The sequence below is a fragment of the Eleutherodactylus coqui genome, chromosome 1 (genome assembly GCF_035609145.1).
Source record: "Eleutherodactylus coqui strain aEleCoq1 chromosome 1, aEleCoq1.hap1, whole genome shotgun sequence".
Taxonomy (NCBI): Eukaryota; Metazoa; Chordata; class Amphibia; order Anura; family Eleutherodactylidae; genus Eleutherodactylus; species Eleutherodactylus coqui.
Genome location: NC_089837.1, coordinates 356233970 through 356254550, shown reverse-complemented (window position 1 = coordinate 356254550; position 20581 = coordinate 356233970). Strand labels below are relative to the sequence as shown.

At 41.2% G+C, this 20581-nt stretch overlaps 1 protein-coding gene across 1 annotated transcript in view; it reads right to left on the bottom strand.

Moving 5' to 3' along the window:
- The window catches only part of CYBB (cytochrome b-245 beta chain), a 50102-nt gene extending 30114 nt beyond the window's left edge, over positions 1-19988 (bottom strand). The window contains exons 1-4 of the mRNA XM_066577319.1: positions 19861-19988; positions 13934-14029; positions 10003-10113; positions 3734-3818 (exon numbers count right to left, since the gene is read on the bottom strand). Coding sequence (XP_066433416.1) covers positions 3734-3818; positions 10003-10113; positions 13934-14029; positions 19861-19905 — 337 coding nt within the window. The 5' untranslated portion in view covers positions 19906-19988. The remainder of the gene's footprint in view (positions 1-3733; positions 3819-10002; positions 10114-13933; positions 14030-19860) is intronic.
- Between the last annotated feature and the right edge of the window lie 593 nt (positions 19989-20581).

Below are 20581 nucleotides of genomic sequence, written 5' to 3'. Positions count from 1 at the left end.
CATGATTACCTCTGCCTTGTATAATATACCCTTCTCTTACTTTTTCTTTATCCCAATACTGTGACATCATGTATACATTATAATGTCATGAGATTAAAAAAGTTCTTTTTTGAACATCATTTTGTTTACAGATCTAAAAGTCTGTGCTGATTAATTTCATAAGATATCTTTATAGAGATCGCAGCTATACAATTGTAAGACAAATTCAAAGAACCCTTCAGAATTACCTGGATTTCTACATTGATTACTACCAAAATGCGGTCTGATTGTTATCTAAGTCACAATTATAGACAAACACAATCTAAGTCATGCTACAACATCTCAATTGGGTAAAGATAGTCAGGACTTGGCCATTTCAAAAAACAAATATTTTTCAACCATTCTTTAGTTGATTTACTTGTGTGCTTTGGGTCATTGTCTTGCTGTGCCACCCAATATTTCTTCTGCTTTGAGGTCACGGACTGCTGCTTTTACACTACATAGGTTACATATGTTTTGATACAGCTTCGATTTAATTGTTTTAATTGTCCAAAGCAGCGCCAAACCAAGATACACCTTCCAACATGTTCCACTATTAGGCTAGGTGTTAATTTGCAGTGTTTTTACATCAAACATAGCATTGGGCCTTTGTGTTAAAAAGGTCTACTTTTGTCTTATCTGACCATAAAACATTTTCTCAGAAGCATTGTTGTCTTGGACAAACTTAAGATGGGCCGCAATGTTTTTATTGGACAGCAGCAGCTTCAAATTCATTCTTGTTCAGAATTTTTCTAATAACAGATGCATGAAAAGAGGTTTTTGCAGTTTGTAGAGTCTTCTGTAGGTCGTTTACTGTTTCTCACCTTTTGTTCATTGTCTTGAAGTGGTCTTAACAGAATGTCCGCTCCCAGGGAGATTAGCAACAGTCCTGTAATTTTCTCCATTTTAGATTATTTGTCTGTGGACTCATGTGCACCTAGGTCTTTAGCAATGCATTTGGAACCTTTGTCAGCTTCATGTATCTCTATAACATGTCTATTGAGGTCTTTTGAATGTTATTTGCATCAATGCATGGTTCAAACTTACTAATCTCTCTTGGGATAAAAAGATTTGTCAGTAACCAGGCTTTGTGCACCTTTATTTAATGGACAAAGCACCTGTCAACCCCTCACTTGCAATCTCATCTCCTTAACTGAAACACCGTTTGCTTATAAGCTCTTGGAGAAATCATTACCACAGATTTACCCACTTTTTATCCCTGCCCTGTAGATGTGCTCAATAAAAGACATGAAAGGTATATGCTTGTGTGTTAATATACTTCAATTGTGTTTGTCTATAATTGTGACTTAGATAGCAATCAGATCAAATTTTATTAGTAACTAAATCCTAAATCCTGATAATTCTAAGGGATTCACTTACTTGTTCTTTCAAATGCACCTTCCCTTAAGTCCCTTTTAGGGCGACTGTTGAGTGCTAAATTGTCTGACAACTCTCCCAGCAATGATGGCTCCTGTGCCCTTTCGCAGGAGTGACCATTGGTGAATGGAGGTGGAATGGGCCAGAGATGGTTCTACAATGATTTTTAGGCCTGCATAAAAAGTACCAATCAGCAATTTATTGCTAATCTTTCTTTCACTGCATGTGTTCACAAGCAATTTGCACAATCATCATGCCATATAAAAGAGGCTTTAGCTCAAAGCTGTAAGGACCTTTCACACAGGATGGAATAGGCCATGTGATGCACTGCAAACCGCTGTAAATTCAGCATAAAAATCCACAAGCTATATGCAGATTTTGATGCAGAATTCAAAATGGCTTAAAACCTGCCTGCAATTCCGCATCAAAATCCAAAGTTAGAACTGCAGATTTTGGTGTGGAATTCCGCAGCTGAAGATTTGGCTGCATCCTGTGGAAGAATTCCGTCCCATCTGAATGGTGCCTTAGGATACCTAAAGACACAACAATGGTGCTGAAGGATAATGACTCTGTTCATTCTTGCACTGTAATTTCCAATTACAATGGAAATCGCAATGCATTACAGGATCCGTCAACAGATGCCACCAGTGCTCAATGTACCATATAGATCAGTGGTGACGAACCTATGGCACGCATGCCAAAGGCGGCACGCAGGGCCCTCCCTGCTGGCTCGCGCCGCCATTGGCCGCTCATCACTTGTGAATTCTGGCAGGGGCTGCAGCTCCCCTGCCGGCATTCACTCAGCTGCGCTGCTAGCAGCACTGATCCTGGTGCACACTGCGATGTCAGTGTGCAGCCGGGATCCTCCCCTCCCTTGACGTCTCCTACTACTTAGTTCCGCGAGAGCACAGGGAGGAGGCATCTGGCAGCCCACTGATGTCACAGTTTGCACCGGGATCAGTGCCAGCAGCAACCCTGAGCAGAGGAGGAGGGGGTAAGTATATGGGTCTCGGGGAAGGGGGATAGGGGTGTCACTATAATAGAGGGGGCCGCTGTGGGTTGTCACTATTACACTGGGGGCCGCTGTGGGGTGTCACTATTACACTGGGGGCCGCTGTGGGGCATCACTATTACTCTGGGGGCCACTGTGCGGGTCATTATTACTCTGGGGGCAACTGTGGTGTGTCACTATTATTCTGGGGGCAACTGTGGGGTGTCACTATTACACTGGGGGCCACTGTGGGGTTTCGCTATTACACTGGGGTGCAACTGTGGGGTGTCGCTATTACACTGGGGTACACTGTGGGGTGTTGCTATTACACTGGGGGCTGCTGTGGGGTGTTACTATTATACTGGGGGCCGCTGTGGGGTGTCACTATTAGGGCGCCCACCCACTGGCGATTTTTTTCCCTGCGAAATTCGCAGCATTTTTTTCTCTGCAGGGGTCTATGGGACTTGTAATGTTAAAATCGCGATCGCGCAAAATCGCAATTTACCGCGAAATCGCGATTTTGCGCGATCACGATTTTAACATTACAAGTCCCATAGACCCCTGCAGAGAAAAAAATGCTGCGAATTTCGCAGGGAAAAAAATCGCCAGTGGGAGGGCGCCATTACAATGGGGACGGGGGTCACTATTATCGATGGGCTATGTTTACACGTGGCAAAAATGGGCAGGGCTTTTTTAAAATAGACAGGGTGCAGATTTTGACTGCTTTTGCATGCGGAAATGCTGCAGAATTTTCCACTGAAATTTCTGCTGAGGACATTCTGCAGTATTTCCGCATCCAAAAAGCAGTCAAAATCTGCACGCTGTCTATTTTGAAGCGTCCCTGTCCTTTTTAAAATGACAGGGGGGGAAATCATACATCGTGATAAGCCCCGCCCCCTGACATGTTGGCACTTTGGCATAAATATGTGGGTTTTGGGTTGCAGTTTGGGCACTCGGTCTCTAAAAGGTTCACCATCACTGATATAGACTTACAATGGGGTTCACTGGGTTCTGATATGGTTTCCATAGCTTTTAGAGGAACAATAGCACTGCATGCAGTGCTATTCTACCTGTATGATCAACTGGGGCTAATGTCGGTCAGAGAGCCTTTGATGGCAGCATGTACATGGGCCGCAGAATACACTGTGAATGCATGCAGTAGCAGCTTTTTATATTTTTTTAAAATGATTTTATAGAACATCACATCCTATAGCAGGTCAACACGTCAAAGCCATAGTTTTCATTGCTGCAGTTTTAAACATTCTTTATATTTTACTAATCCTGCTAGGTTGAAATATAATTTAAGTTTGAATAATGTTTAAGAAACAAATGTTTTCTCCTACTAACCTGTATGCAATGCAATCATCCAAGCAACCATTTTATGAAAGGTAATGTTTCTATCGATCTGTCTTTTTACACTTCTCCCGTAACACTGGAAATAAAGAAATGCATAAATAGAACTTGTAGCCAATAATTGTACGAGAAAAAGAACCAAAAAACAAGAGCAATGTTATATTACAATTTTCTCATATATTGTGTTGCCCATCACCTATTCACTTTTAAAATCTTTGTATTCTGTCAGTGAACGCTCTTAGGCCTCCTGCTCACGGGCGGATATTTGCTGTGGAATCTGCAGCGGCCATCCGCACTGCGGATCCGCAGCCAATACCGCCCATAGCATGCTATGGGAAATCGATTTCTCCTGCACACTTGCGGAAACCAACTGCGGTTTCTGCAAAGCAGAGGAAAAATTGCAGCATGCTCCATTTTGCGCAGATTCCGCGCAGACAGCTTCCATTGCAGTCAATGGAAGCCGTCCGATCCGCAGCCCTCAATCAAAAGCTGAAAACAGGTACACGGACCAAATACTTGTCACAGCTGAACATTCCTAGTCTTCTGTGTGCCAAATACGGTACATCAGCAGGGAAAACATTCTCTTGTCCTGATAGTTTGCTACAATGTATCAATGTAGGTCTGTTGTCTAGGCTATTAAGTTCGCAGAAGAGCACCTGGATCATATGCAATTTGTAGCAAAATCAAAAGGGTTTAGTAGTTAGGCTTTCCTTCACCTAGTGCTAACTACCATAGCCCAGTATCTTAGGGTCCTTTGCCATGAACTGTTTTCTCAGTCCCATGTAAAGAGCATCAACTGACATGCTTGTGGACTGGCGCTCATTTAATTCTCCTTCACAGATATCAAGAATCAGCTTACTCATGATTGTTCGTCCCCATAGACTAGATGCACAGCCAATCCGTATTTTTATGCTTGCTGAAATGAAATGGTGATTCACTCATTTCGCTGGCTGATAGTTTGTCCCTTTACATGACCTGGTTGTCAGGCGAAGAAGTGTTTAAGGTCGTGTAAAAGAATGTTTAATCCTCTAGTTAAAAGGGTTTTCCAGGAAAATACTATTGATGATCTTCATGATGGGTCATCAATAATTGCTGGGGTCCACTGCTTGATCAGGTGCTTACTGTCAGTGCCACAATACACAGGGGTCAGAATGGAAGCTGCTGCTCCGACCACGGTGTAGTGGCCATCGCTTGTAACGGCAGGAGCAGCTCCCATTCATTTTAATGAGGATAAATCATCAATAGTACTTTCCTTTAAGGCACAGTGGTTTGTTGGCGTCTCTGCCCTTGCACCCAGCACCTACGGGAAACAAGGTCTCTGATAGGCAGTAGAAGAACATGCATATTTTAATACACAAATACAATATTAAATAAATACATGTGTGTATCCAATATGGTGCTAGAGACTACATTTATATGGTAAAAAGAAAGAAGTATAAGACCTCCTGCACACAACAGCGTTGGATCCAGCATGTGGGATCCCGCAGCAGGATCCGACCCTGTGCGCGGCCGTAACGCCGCTTACCTGTCTGGGTTTTTCTTTCTCTGTACTGCGGGAGGGCCGGCCATCGCGCCGACACATGCTCAGCACAGAGAAAGCTAAGCCGTTACTAGGCAATAAAGTGGATCCCGTGACCCGTCTGCAGTGCTGACTGCAGAAGGGCCGTGGGACAGAAAACCGCACGCAATGGAGCATGCTGCGTTTTTCATGCCACGAGCAGAAATTTTCGCTCGTGTGCAGGAAGCAGTGGTTCTCCATAGAAGGCAATTAGTGGTATTTGCTGTGGAATCCGGGGACAACCACCGACCCTGGATTTCACAAATCGAATCCGACCGTGTCCAGGAGCCCTTAGCCTGTAGAAAAAAGTTATTGTTGTCAGTCAGGTGCGTAGCTAAAGGCTCAGGGGCCCGGGTGCTAAAGTTCATCTCAGGCCCCCCACACCTGTACCTGTACCCATACCTAAACTGTGTTGCATATAGCTGCAAAACACATTTACATATGTAATCTAGCACCTTGGCATTAGTTTGTTGCCTCCCCGACTGTGTTCATGTTTTTTGTTGCAGTTTTGAAACACAATTAAAAAACACATTATAAAAATTTCCTGCAGCACTCAATAAACACGCATTTCTAGGAAACTGCATACACTATTAACTCCTTAATGATGCAGACCCTGTTTTTTCCATTTTCGTTTTTTCCTCCCCCCTCTTAAAAAATCGTAACTCCTTTATTTATCCATTGACGTAGCTGTATGATGGCTTGTTTTTTGCAGGACGAGTTGTATTTTTTAATGGTGCTATTTATCATACCATGTAATGTACTGAAAAATTTTTAAAAAATTCTAAGAGTAGTAGAATGGAAAAATCGACATTCCACCATTTTTCGCTGTGTCTTGCTTATGCGGCGCACAGACTGCAACAAAAATGATATGATATCTTTATTCCATGGGTCAGTATGATTACTACGATACCAAACTTATATAGGTTTTTTTTTGCTGTACTACTTTATTTAATTTAAAAAAATTATTTTTAAATTATTTTTGCCCCTATCTTCTGCGCTCAATAACTTTTTTATTTTTCCGTCAACATAGTTGTGTGAGGGCTCATTTTTTGTGGGATGACCTGTAGTTGCGTTGGTACCATAACTGAATACATATGACTTTTTATTGATTTTTTTCTGGGAGACAGGGTGACCAAAAAAGTGGATTTTGGGCGTTCTTTTTTTTTTGTCCCCCGGATGACGTTCATCGTCTGGGGTAAATAATGCGTTACTTTAATAGATTGGACTTTTGCGGATGCAGTGATACCAACTATATATTTTTGTTTTATTTAGATTCTTTCATTATAAATATGGCAAAAGGTTCTTTTTTTACATTTATTACTTTATTTTTTTAATATTTAGTAAAACATTATTGTTCTGACTTTTACTTTTCTTTAGTCCCCACAGGGCACAACAACTTGCGATGCTTTGATTGCTCCTGCAGTATGATGTAATGCCATAGTATTATATCATACTGCGATCGAGCAGGCAGTCTATCAAGCCACCCCACGGAGACGGCCTGATAGGCAGTCTGCCAAGACAGCCCTGGGGCCCTGGCTGCCATGACTCCTGCATGGCTCCCTGTGATCTTAAACATCATTCAGGAGATTTGATTGACAGCGGCATTAAAAGGGTTAATAGCGCCGATCAGCCACTATTGCTGGCAGGTGTCAGCTGTAAAAAATAGCCGATGCCCATGCTGTATGAAGAGAGGTCGCCCTGCGATCTCTCTTCATTCATACCCCGACCTCGCAGGGGGTACCTGTATAAAACATGAATCCATTTTTATCAAGACGATTAGGTTCCTGATGAGTTGTAGGTCCAACAGAAATGCGTCAAACTCACTTGAACCTCCTCATTAATTTTGTCTTTGCCTGAACTATTTTGAGTCAAGGATTAATTCCCGAACTTCAATCTATCTCTATATAGTGTATCAATTGTGTTAGCTATCTTTTAGTTATTATCTCTGCTTGGATTGGGGTGATTCATTATTCAAGCTCAGTCAATCTATTAAACAGGCATTAGTAGGAAATTGGAAATACCTGATTTATTCCTACATAAACTCTGGATCCTGACCCCTTTGCTTTCAGAATTTACCCTGATACATAGCATACGGCCACATTCTAGTAGGGCACCTCTTTGGTGTGGGGGTTAGAGACAATCCAGCCAGGGAGTTATTTTGCTTGGGGTTTTTCTCCCATTCCTAGAACTATATACCCCCATCTAGGGATTCCTCCATTGGGAAGGCTGCAGAGGACAGGTTCTCCAACTGTGATACTTATATGTTATGTTTTGTCTGTTTTACTTGTTAGTTTGTAGCCCTTAGTTTTAATTGATATCAATAAAGGTTACATTTTAGGGCACTTTTCTGTGAATTGGCTGTATTTAAATTCAGGTTTCCTCTGCCTCAGTGAATTCGTGTTTGATTTACTATGGCTGCATTGGGGACCTTCTGTAGGGCAAACTAATAAATCCAATTTTTACTCCCATTAACTTTAATGGAAGTCGGAATCAACCGTCCCGATTCATGATGATTTTCGTTAAATCGTTCTTGTGTTGATAGAGGTGTAGTATGACATGATGTGACCATACTCATCAGTAGCTGGTAAGGGGTGTGTGGTTCCATTATGTAGGCTATATTTTTTAAGCTTAGTGAGCTGATTCTGGTATGATTGTACTTCAGAATCTTGCACAGCAGGGTATATCTCATATTCTAGTGGCCATAAACATTAAATGAATGTTTGATTCAGTGGCACCGAATCAGTGTACCATCTAATGTGTAGCGGGTGTTCCATCTCTCCACCAACAGCCCATGTGAGGTGAGAGTTGGTTTAACCATGTTGGATTTCAACATACCTGGTCCTTTTATTCTCAAGAGAAATTAGTCACTGCCACAGGTATCCTATTCCCACCCCCCTTATCCCATTGAGAATACTTACACACTCAGCCGAGCCCAGTGTGTATGTGGGAGTATGGAGGAATAGCTAGTTGACAGCTAAGGGTGGTGGCACAGTGTGTAGCAGCCTGACTGCGGATCTCCTGACCTGAACTCTGAGCATCACAGGAATGTATGGTGCTCGAAGTTTGGATCAGTAGACCCTCAGTCAAACCGGTACGGATATATGTATTACACACGCAAAATGGAGGCCGTAATACCTCTGCCACCAGCCTAAGGTGTATGACCGCATTTAGATACACTGTATATGTACAAGTCACTATTCTCACTATGGCCTTCCTTTCCAATAAAGAAATTGGCAAGGATAAATAAGTGGGTTCTGCTAGGATAACAAAAGCGACAGCTTCTGTGACATGAAAAAAAAGCATTGCAATAGGACAATCAGTAAGTCCCATATTGGACACCATAGTACACTTTTTCAAAATTCTTTTAAGGGCTCATTTACATAAGTTTTAGGGCTTTTTGTGGGGATTTCTATCTCTTTGTTCTGTTTTTGGAACACAGAAACAGAATTAAAATGGAATTAAACGTCTGCTTTATTGCACAAGGATTTCAATGGTGTTTCAAAAAAAAGAAAGCTTTGAGTTTTCTTCTATCCTATTAAGTTTCCATCTTATAAATGAAATAAAAAGTGCTGCACACTGCGCTATTTGTTCTATTAATAATACGGAAACCTAACGCAGTGGAAGCAAACTGAAAGCTTTCCTTTTTTTTTTTTCTAAACCCATTGAAATCAATGGAGAAAAAGGAAAACCATTTCATTCAGTTTTAATTATATTTGTCTGCTCCAAAAACAAAATAGAGAGATGGAAAGCCCTAAGGCAGTATTAATGAAGTAGTGTATATATGACAACAAAAAAAGTAGTATATTAAAGAACATATACATTGCCTGATCCTGTCAAATATCACCTAGAATTAGTATATATCATGTAACAGAGTTCCAGATAGAGTGAGTAAGAAGATTAGAAAGCTAGTGGGTAACATTACACATTGCGATAAACATATGAGGTAGACAGGATATTACCTTCCCTAAATATAAATTATGTTGTGAGGATCAGGAATCCACAATCTTATAAGTAGAGTCGGGCTGTGGCATAGCTCTATGGGTCACCGGGGTCGCCATTATGACTGCACAGCTAAGCTAGGGGGGCCCACAGACCCCCCTCAGCACAATAAAAGCTGACTGACAGCAAAACTTAATGCTCTCACTAAGCTCTCCTCATGGTGCAGGTAGCATCTCCACCACAGCAATAAATAGTGCGATTTTTCTGTGTTGAGCCAGGGAGGAAGATCTCACTATCACTATGCCGGGGAAGCTGCCCATGCTCCGAGGAGGACCTAGTAAAGGCATGGTATCTACTAATTCGCTATACCCCTATAATACGGGTTCACACAGCGGATTCCACACAGAATCCACCCATGAAACTGCACCATGTCGCTTCTCATGCAGATCTGCATGGAAACGCGTTGAAAATTCTGCATGCAGCTTTAGCCCTGGCGATGGACAAAAATCAGCAAAAATTCAAGGCTTGTGATCCTGGTAAAACCCTTGGGTGCTAATGCTGCATTGATGGGTCACTTATCTCCTCCCCTTCTGGCTATCTAAAAGGTTTTAAAAGGTGAATTTATTTAAAAGGTATAGGCTGATTATACGTTTGTTACTGTAATTACGAAACATGAGAATAACCATTGACTTATGGTTGCTCAGTAAAAAACAGTAAAAGCAGGGGTTTTCCTGCATTATGGAATGTAGTTTTGCTCTTTTCTTACCACACTGGATCCACGCAGAAATGAAAGTAGGTTCCGACATACTGGAAGAAGGATGAGGAGGCAGTTAAAGTTCAAGCAGGCAGCCGGAGCCCTGGCCCAAGCGAGAGCAGACTGCAATAAAAGTAAAACATAATAATATACACTTGAAAATGATGTAAAATAGAAAAAATAATTTTGCTTGACTGTGCCCTCTCAGTATCAGTGGTCTAATGAATACTTTTCATTAAAACTCGTCAATTATCTATTTTGAACATTTACAACTAAAAGGGTTGTCCGAGTTAAGAGTTTTTCCTGTAAAAAAGCCTTTCCAAAGCATTAAAATAACAAATAATGATACATTCACCTCTCCCCACTCCCCATTGTGTCCCACAGTGCTGGTCTAGGTCTCCCCTCTGACATTATCTTTACAGGCTGTCCCAGCCAGTTTACGGGACATCACAGGCAGTGTCGCCAATAACAGTTCAGCGATCGATTGGTGAGCTCTGTTATTGGCTGCAGCGCTTGTGTTGTCCCATAAACTGGGCGTTCTGCAGCCTGTAAACAAACACAGAAGGAATAAGCATCAGGACGGGACACAGCGGGAGAGGTGAGTATATCACTGTTTATTTAATGCATGGAAAAGACTTTTTACAGAAAAACTATAACTCGGACAACCCCTTTAAATGAAAATTATGCTGTTGGAATTTGTCAGGAGCTCAAGCTATGCGACTAGTGCTATGCTGCCACTGTAAATGCTGCAGATTCTCCGCCCGGAGGGTCGGCACTGAAAATTCACGGTAAATCCACCCCGTGCGTATTATGATTCTGATGGCCACCTTCTGAAAATACTAAGCAAAAGTAGATACTCAAATGGTCAGTGACATTCTTATCTCCATTAATATAATTATTATCCCCATTTTTAATTTTTATAATTCCGTAGTTTTTCTTCTGTCAGTGGAAAGATGAAAGAATGCCACCTATTGGAAGACAGCATTTCTGCAGACTTCTTAACAAACCTTGTAAGAATCACTGGGAATTATGAGCCAAAGCCATAATCTTCTGTAGAAGGAGAAGATAACCATACACAGACAACTGTTTCAGGGTGATTGCCCCTCATCAATCAGCAGCAGGTTTCTGGCCTGGTTAGTGAAAGGCTGTACACGTGGGTCGGGAAGAGTATTGTTTTTCCTTAGGGATAACAACTAGACGGTAAGAGGAGACCTATAAGACCATCCATGCTCCTCTGGGAAATATGCAAAGGGAAAGCTGGAACAATACTTCTGCAGCACCAACTATTAGAAGGCAGCATTCCTGTAAGTTGATATCAGACCTTTTAACAAACCTTGTAACAATCACCCCGAAACAGCTGTCTGTACATGGTTGTTTTCTCCTTTTGGATTCCCAGTCATTGTTACAAGTCTCCTCAAACCCTCTAGTTGCTCTTCTGTTGTTAATATGCCTGAAAAAAGGTTTTATCCCCCCCTTAATGGATTTGGCCATTTATTTCTCCTTTTGTGCTTTAATATCATTAACAATATGTTTACTCACTTCTCTCTAATTTTACACAAGACTGTGACACTTCTAGTTTCATTATACTTCTTACAAGCAGACTTCTTTTCTTTTACTGTATTACTTCTCTAGTAAACCATTGTGCTTTGTTCTTCCTTCTACTTTTGCTAGTTAGTTTGACATAAGGTTTAGTTGCCTTTCAAATGGCTATTCTTAATAGTGTCCACTGAACACACACTCCTGGTGTTTTATTCCACCTTTTTAATTCATGTTTAAAATCTCACCCATTTCATTTAAATGAGCATATCTAAAATATAATACTTTGGTTGTAGTAAAATATTGCTTAAAGTCTGTTCTTATGTCAAACCATAAATATTGGTGGTTGCTGGAACCCAAATCCCCTTTCACCTTAAAGGGGTTGTCCCGAGGCAGCAAGTGGGTCTATACACTTCTGCATGGCCATAATAATGCACTTTGTAATGTACATTGTGCATTAATTATGAGCCATACAGAAGTTATAAGAAGTTTTTCACTTACCTGCTCCGTTGCTGGCGTCCTCGTCTCCATGGTGCCGACTAATTTTCGCCCTCCGATGGCCAAATTAGCCGCGCTTGCGCAGTCCGGGTCTTCTCCTGTTCTCTATGGGGCTCCGTGTAGCTCCGTGTAGCTCCGCCCCGTCACGTGCCGATTCCAGCCAATCAGGAGGCTGGAATCGGCAATGGACCGCACAGAAGCCCTGCGGTCCATGAAGACAGAGGATCCCGGCGGCCATCTTCAGCAGGTGAGTATGAAGACGCCGGACCGCCGGGATTCAGGTAAGCGCTGTGCGGGTGGTTTTTTTAACCCCTGCATCGGGGTTGTCTCGCGCCGAACGGGGGGGGGGGTTTAAAAAAAAAAAAAACCCGTTTCGGCGCGGGACAACCCCTTTAACTTCAGACACCAGACCTTATTAGTAAATACTAAATATGGAATGTTATCTCCTCTGGTTGATGACCTAATAAGCCGTCCTAGAGTTGCTTCTTTAAGTGCCTCTATCAAATTCCTGGTCCTGTTTTTTGGATATTCCAATTAACATCAGGTATATTGAGCTCATCCATAATTACAATATTCCCCTTTATTGCCATTTGAGCAATTTCATCAACCAACAGGTTATTGTAATCTTCAGTTTGCCCCATAGACAAATATACAACACCAATTGATAACACTGTTCCCTCTTAGGTATATACCATACCTGTATGCTTTCATATATGTTTATCCTGATTCTTTTCTTTGTAATGAAACTATCCCACTTTTACCATGCAATAGTTTTAAAAAATCTCCACCATAATCTTAACTCCCTTTTTATGAAGGCGTCTCAGCAGAAAACTCTGCTGTGGTCAGGAGAAGTGATTTTGCAGTTTGGGCTCATAGTGGGGAAAAAAGGAAAGAAAAAAATCTTCAATTATAGAAAACGTCACCTGTAAGTCATTTGATTTATGTCTGTAAATACTTGTACTCCACAAAATGTATGCAGAAAGTCTCTTTGTAGCCGAGGTTGAATTGAGAACAGAATGTTACCACTGCTTTTGTCAGAAGGTATATCCCTACACAGAGGTGTAACTTGAAGCTCCTGGGCCCCAATGCAAAACCTGTAATGCTTTATTCATAGTACTGGGCTCCCCATATGGAGAAGAGAGGCCTTCTGGGCCCCCTAAGGCTCCTGGGCCCGGGTGCAACCGCATCCCCTGCATCCCCTATAGTTACGCCAGTGTCCCTAAACAGTAGGATATTATCAGTGATGACTGGACACTGCATCTGGGCAAAGCCTTCAATAAAGGGAACGATAACATCCAGTTGTCAATTTACTCATACATGCATAACAAATCCTTAGTGTTACCAGTATTGAACTTGCTAGCGCAAAAAGTTAATGTTGACTACTGACAAGGCATGGCAGGGCAGGAGAAAAGGGAGACCCGAGTTTGGAGAGCCGCTCAGTGCCTATGATTTACATAATCCACCACTAGGCATAAAAATAGTTGAAAGAAATAGGTAATAATAATTTGCTTTGAATTACACCACTATTTTTCTCAATTAAAGGGTGTTTTACCACTAAAGGCATTTATTCCCTATCTGTAGTGGGGTAAAATGACTGATCACTCGTGGTCCATCTGCCCGCAGTTTGATGCACTTGACTATCTGTCTCCCTGTGTCCCATAGAAATGAACAAGCATGCTCCATTCAGATGGGGTATTTGGGGTGCCCCGCTCTCAGGATCACTGGGCTCCCAGTGACCAGCAATCAGATGCTGATTTCCTGTCGATAGAAGATAAATGTCTAGAATGGAAAACCCCTCTAACTGTGTGGAAACATCTTCATAATTTAACTGAATCAAGAGTTAAACTCAAGCATATGTAGGGACTTTCCAGTTAACAGTTACATTTTACGAAACGCTAAAGATACTTACACTATAAAGCTTTCTAGAGTAGATGTAACTTCTTCCTTCATCATAGACAAGGTAGTAATTCCAGAAAAGGAATGCATTTATTCCTAGCCATGCCAGCTGAAAAGATAATAATAATAATGAGAATTAATATGCATTATAACCAAGTTGTCTCACAGGCATGGAAGCTCATGCTTATAAATGGCCCTGCTGAAGAGGGGTACCAGCTTTCGACGATCAGCTGTTGCTTGATTTTCACAATCACCAACACCACATGAGTAATTTGGTTGCCACTATTATATGGGCCTTAAATAGGCAATAATATGTGGATTCTAAAGTGGTTATTAAATTGGCACTATGGGCAAAGCACTTTCACGTGTCTTTTAACAGACTTGCTACCCCACAAGGATCTACATAGTTATCACCTACTAATGGATAGAACATAAGTAAAGAAAAAAACACCCTCATGACAGATCGGGACTAAAGGACCACACTGCACCACATATCAGTATATCACAGCTCGTTTGATCCCTATTTATGAAAACATAGAAATTGTATCATATAACTGTATATAGTATAACTGTACATAATAAAATGCACTTTGAGGGCCCATTGCCACAGGCATATTTCCCATCCACGTGATGTCTCAGTATTTCATGGACAGCACATGGACCCATTGTAGCTCATGAGGCTATATACACGGGCAATTTTGCACACTGACCTATGGTCCATGTGAATAAGGTTGCTGCATGATCTATTCTGTTGTGTATCACAGAAAAAAACAGAATGTGATTGTTCTCAGCAAGAGAAACGACGTAATCTTGTAGATATGATACCTTTTAATGGCTAACAAAAATACATGATGTAATAATAGCGAGCTTTCGTACCAACGCAGGGTACTTCTTCCGGCTTAAATGGATTGGATCTGAAGAGGCATGCATATTTATACACACTTATAACATACATACTTATGACAAGGCACAGATATGGATGGGATTGGTTCACACTTAAAAGGAATTCTGCAAACCAGAAAACAAACTTTTTTTGTCTAGGCACTGATAGCGGAGTGAAAGTTTTATGGTCCCTAAATTACTGTTGGAGGGGGGGAAAAGGTCAACAGGCTCGAATTGTATATCTCTTATAACAATTCGAGCCTGTTGACCTTTTTCCCCCCCTCCAACAGTAATTTAGGGACCATAAAACTTTCACTCCGCTATCAGTGCCTAGACAAAAAAAGTTTGTTTTCTGGTTTGCAGAATTCCTTTTAAGTGTGAACCAATCCCATCCATATCTGTGCCTTGTCATAAGTATGTATGTTATAAGTGTGTATAAATATGCATGCCTCTTCAGATCCAATCCATTTAAGCCGGAAGAAGTACCCTGCGTTGGTATGAAAGCTCGCTATTATTACATCATGTATTTTTGTTAGCCATTAAAAGGTATCATATCTACAAGATTACGTGGTTTCTCTTGCTGAGAACAATCACATTTTGCTCTACTGGCTAACACGGTACCAGATCTTTGTTTTCATTATAGAAAAAAACAGGACATGCAATGTCCACTGTCCACAGAGATTGAACAGCACTTGGATATATGTCCTTGTGCTGTCTGATGCAAGTTGTGCCTGAGAATCTCTAATGCAACTCGCACATGGTCATCTGAATGTGGCCTAACAGATATGCTAAAGGAGAAATTCGAAATTACCCATTTGTAACAGTGTTTTTACAAGTGATATTTCTGAAGGCAATGCACTGGGTGATTTCCCAGACTTGGCAGATTAGCGTATTTGGGGCCGCATGCTATCCGTGTTAATTCATGGGCAGCACATGGCCTTATTATAGCCAATGGGTTTATGCAGATTAATGTGTTTTTCAATAGTAAAGGATGGACACCGCATGTCTTATTCCTGTTCATATCATGGATGAGAAATAGGACGTGCTAATGCCTGTCTATACGCTGTGTCCATGTGTATAGGACGGCACATGGACAGGCGCCGCGTGCTGTCGGATTTGTGTTGCACCCAAGAGGTTCTCGCACACATTCTAGTTGTGTGCCTGGCCTAATAACAAGCAATACTTCATATATTTTTAAAATATTGTAATTAATAGGGAACTGTTGTCGTTATATTGTAATATTTTTTTAGTTCTTAACCCCTTAATATCATAGGACGTACGTTTACGTCATGGACGTATTGTACTTAGTGCAACAGGTCAATCAGTGTAGTGTAGTGTGTGGTTAGTCAGTGTAGTGTAGTGTGTGGTTACTCAATGTAGTGTCAACGTATCCATCAAAATAAAAAAAACACACAAAAACCAAAGGTTTTTGCTGTGTTCCTGTACCCATCTTTGGTCACCCCGTCTTAGTGATCATCCAGTGTCCTGTGGTCACCCACCCTTTAAAAAAATATGCTGTGCTTCTTTTAGTGCATAAAGAGTGATACATCTACACCATGGCCTGCAGGAGGTTTACTGCGGAGGAGACTTATGCAGTTATTGTGTCTGAGTCAGACTTCACTAGTGAGTATGACCACACTTTTCTGGCGTTATCTTCTTTATCATCAAGCGAGTCTGAACCCCTTATACCCCAGAGAAGGTATCCAAGGACTGCCACTTCAGAGGACCCAATTCATCTGATGCTCAGTGGATTACCCCAGGAACTTTCAGACCCCAGATCCTAGACTTTACTCGGACCTCAGGGATGCAATTTAATACCCAATCCCAACTCCAGTTTTGCAAAACCCAATAAGTGAACACCTATGGATGCATTAGAAATTGCATAATTTTGGAGAATAGTATTATGTATGGGGCTAGTAAAAAAAGCCACGCATTAGAGCATTTTATACCTCAATGTTCCACATGGATATCTTTAGGATGCATTTTGAAGCGATCATAAATTCCTGCATTATAATAACCTAGTGATGACCCCAATTATGATTGCTTCTATAAATTGAGTCCCCAAAATGCCCCCCACCCCCACCCCACACACACACACACCTTCGTCGGAGTTGCAGGAAAAATTGTACGGGAATTGGTGCAACCACTACTGGGTCAGGGTTACTATCTCTACCTCGATAATTTTTACACCAGTGTTTTTTTTGAGACGGGGTAACCAAAAAAGTGCAATTCTGATGTTGTGTGGTTTTTTTTAGACGACGTTCACCATGCTGGGTAATTAATCCATTACTTTGATAGATCGGACTTTTATGGATGCAATGACACCAAATATGTATGTTTTAATGTAGATATTTTTTAAATTATAAATATGGAAAAAGTTTTTTCTTAAAAACTTTTATTACCTTTTATTTTTATTAATAATGAATAAAACTTTTTTCCACAGATTTTTTTTTAGTTCCTATCAGGGACAAGAACTTGCGATGGTTTAACCCCTTGAGTGGCGGGTTTCCTACCACCCTGTCGTGCCCACCAGGGCAGGTTTTTTAAAATGGTCTAATCATTGAATTTAAACTAATTTTGCAGTTGCGTCTCAAGAGCCATAACTTTTTAATTTTTCCATTGACATGGCCATATGAGGGCTTGTTTTTTGCGGGACAAGTTGTGATTTTTTAAACGGGGGAGGAAAAAAAGAAATGGGGAAAAAAGAAAAAAAGGGGCCATGTCATTAAGGGGTTAAATAATGCATTAACTTCCTTCTCTGGGTCATTACGACGCACGGATACCACATGTGTGATTGTATTTTTGATTTTTTTACAAAGTAAAGGGAGACAAGTGTTTTTATTATTTTTTTTATAATTTTTTAACTTTTTTTTTTTTATTTTTTTTTATTTTTTGTCCCTTTAGGAGACTTCCACAGGGACCCATCAGGACCCCTGATCACATTCCGGGGGTCCGATGGTGACAGCCCTTTACATGCTGCAGTGACAGCCCTTTACATGCTGCAGTCACATAGACTGCAGCATGTAAGGGGTTAACACAGCAGAGATCGGAGGTTTTCTCTGATCTCTGCTGTAAGAGCAGGTACCTAGCTGTCCTCTCACAGCCAAGCATCAGCTCTCCCTGCCACAGAGACCATCGGCTTGCTTCTGACAAGCCGATGGTCTCTATGGCAACCTGTAAACAAAGCAGGAGATTGCCGACATATCGGCAATATCTTCTGCTGGTTTTTCAAAGCCCTTGCTTTGTTCTCTGTGGGACAGTGCAGGCAGAGCACAATGTTACAGCTTGTGGCATTGTGCTCTGCAGCTCCCATAGTGATACATTGCCCGGAAATCTTCCGGGCTATGTTGCCAGGAGCAGTGGAGCTCGTCCCGGAAAATTTCCGGGCGTGCCACTCAAGGGGTTAATTGCTCCAGTAGTATGTTGTAACAATGACAGTATTACATCATACCATGATCTGACAGGCAATCTATCAAACCACTCTACAGGTATGGCTTAATAGGCAATCTGCAAAGGCAGCTCTGGGGGGCTTTTAGAAGACCCATGGCAACCGAACAACACCCTGCGATCTAATCCTGTGGGGCCATGTGGGACCCTGAACAGCAGAGCATTAAATGGGTTAACAGTGGTGATAAGCTCTTGGCATCATGTGTCTGCTGTAAGAAGCAAGATCGGCTCCTGATTCCCCACTATATAAACCCCAAACCACCATGACGTAACTGTACATCATGGAGCGTTAAGGGAATAAAATTGGGTGATTAATGGGGGTTTTCTGATATAGAGACTCCAAAAATCCATGTCAGAACTGAATTGGTCTTTTAAAAAAATCAGTTTTGAAATTTGCTAGTAAATGTGAAAAATTACTGCTAAACTGATATACTTTGTGAGTCCTAAAAAATAAAATAACATAAAAAAAAATTATTGCATTTTAAAGTAGCCCTATGGTAAAAGTTAATTCTTATCTATTTTTGTGGTGTTTGACTATCTGTCTTCAGCTACCTACACACGGGCAATCGTGATATCGGGCCGAGAAACTCGGTATGTTGTTTCAATAGTAAAAATAGAGAAAGCGCATTGTACTCGCATGCAAATCGCCCATATAAATGCACCTAAGGGCTCAGTCACACAGGCGCCCATGCGCCTGTGTTCCTGCACGTAGAATTCGGACGCACTGCAGGTGCGGACGACTCTCCGCACCGCCGGAAGAAAGAACACATGACTGACAATGGAGCCGGTAATGTGTTCTTCTTTCCGGCGATGTGGAGAGTCGTCCGCACCTGCAGTGCGGCAGTCTTATCATGCAGTAAGATGGGCGCATCGGCGCCTTTGTGACTGAGCCCTTAGAAGCATTGTATTATTTCTTTAGTTGAATGTTTTTAAATACAGTATTTTGTATTTTCCTATTAGTCCATGGAGGTAAAAAGTTGCTACTACTTTTTAAAATCACTCAGAAATCCCACTGAATAAGAATTAATATAGAAATCCCTTGCATTTCACTTAGTATAGTGATTTTCAGGACATTTCCATATTCAAACAGTACAATGCCTTGGACAGAGCTTTCTGAGCGATCTTGTGTAGTAAAGTGATAGAAATTCCCAGTGTTTGCTTAATTGTAGATCACTTTCAGACCACTCTAATGTGGCCATATTGTAGCCCGCAGCTGTAAACCCAGGTCTGCTGTAGCTGAAATCAGCTCTACTTAGTTCACCAGAGAACCCTATGGTGGTCTGAGTTTAGTTCAGTTACACCATGGGAGATCCAGATATTAGGGCAATAATAAGAATGGTAACATCTGGCAACATTACAGCCTTAAAGTGGAATTTACATGTATGAAAAAATTATAAAAAAGGATAAATGTTAAAGTAATAAAGAAGAACGAAAATAAAATGATAGTTTAACTTCCAGTTGTATTTCAGCAGTCTGCAAATGATCTAAAACTGATTTCTAATTCTGGCTTGCTGCAATCCATTATGTCTTATACAGTGTATATTGTAAATGTCTTATAGCCACTAAGTACAACTTATAATAGCATGCAGGGTCAGGAGTTTGACTACTTACAATTACAATGATGGAGATCCCTTCGTTCCCCACCCAGTTGCTCATCTTTGCACAGTTTCACCACCTCCTCTTGTTAGAAGGACTCTTAAAGTAGAAGTATAGTATGGTCGGTTGGGCTGCAAAGAAATATAGCTGGGAGGAAGTGAAATCTGATATTGAAACATTGTTTCCCTTTTTTCATACATGACCAGCCTTTGAGATTACAAAATGTAGAACATATGAACATCAAATATGTGTAGTGAGCAGGCTGCCAAAGCATTAATCAGATCTGTATTTTTGCAACCCATAATGAGATGAGATCATCCAAAATCTACCTACTGTTAATTTTTTTTTGGTTTTTTTTTAATAAACCAATATTATATGGAAACAAATATATGCATATTCAGGGTGTCAAACCTTTGTTTGCCCAGAATTGTAATTAGGGCATGTTTACTCTGCCATTTGACAGATTCCTTGGCAAATGACAAAGTGGCAGATTCAGCACATGCTGGACTCAAACTGCATCCACTGACTATAATGGGTTCCACTTGGCGCCATTATGCACTCCAGCATTCTCATGGACAAGATAGCACTGCATTCAGCGCTTCTTAAGGTCTTTTTACGTGCAACGATTATCGCTCAAAATTCGGCCAAATGGACAAGAATGAGCAATAATCATTACATTTTATATGCAGGCATCGAGCACTTTTTGAATTTTGGTTCACTGAAAATCCATCGTTCA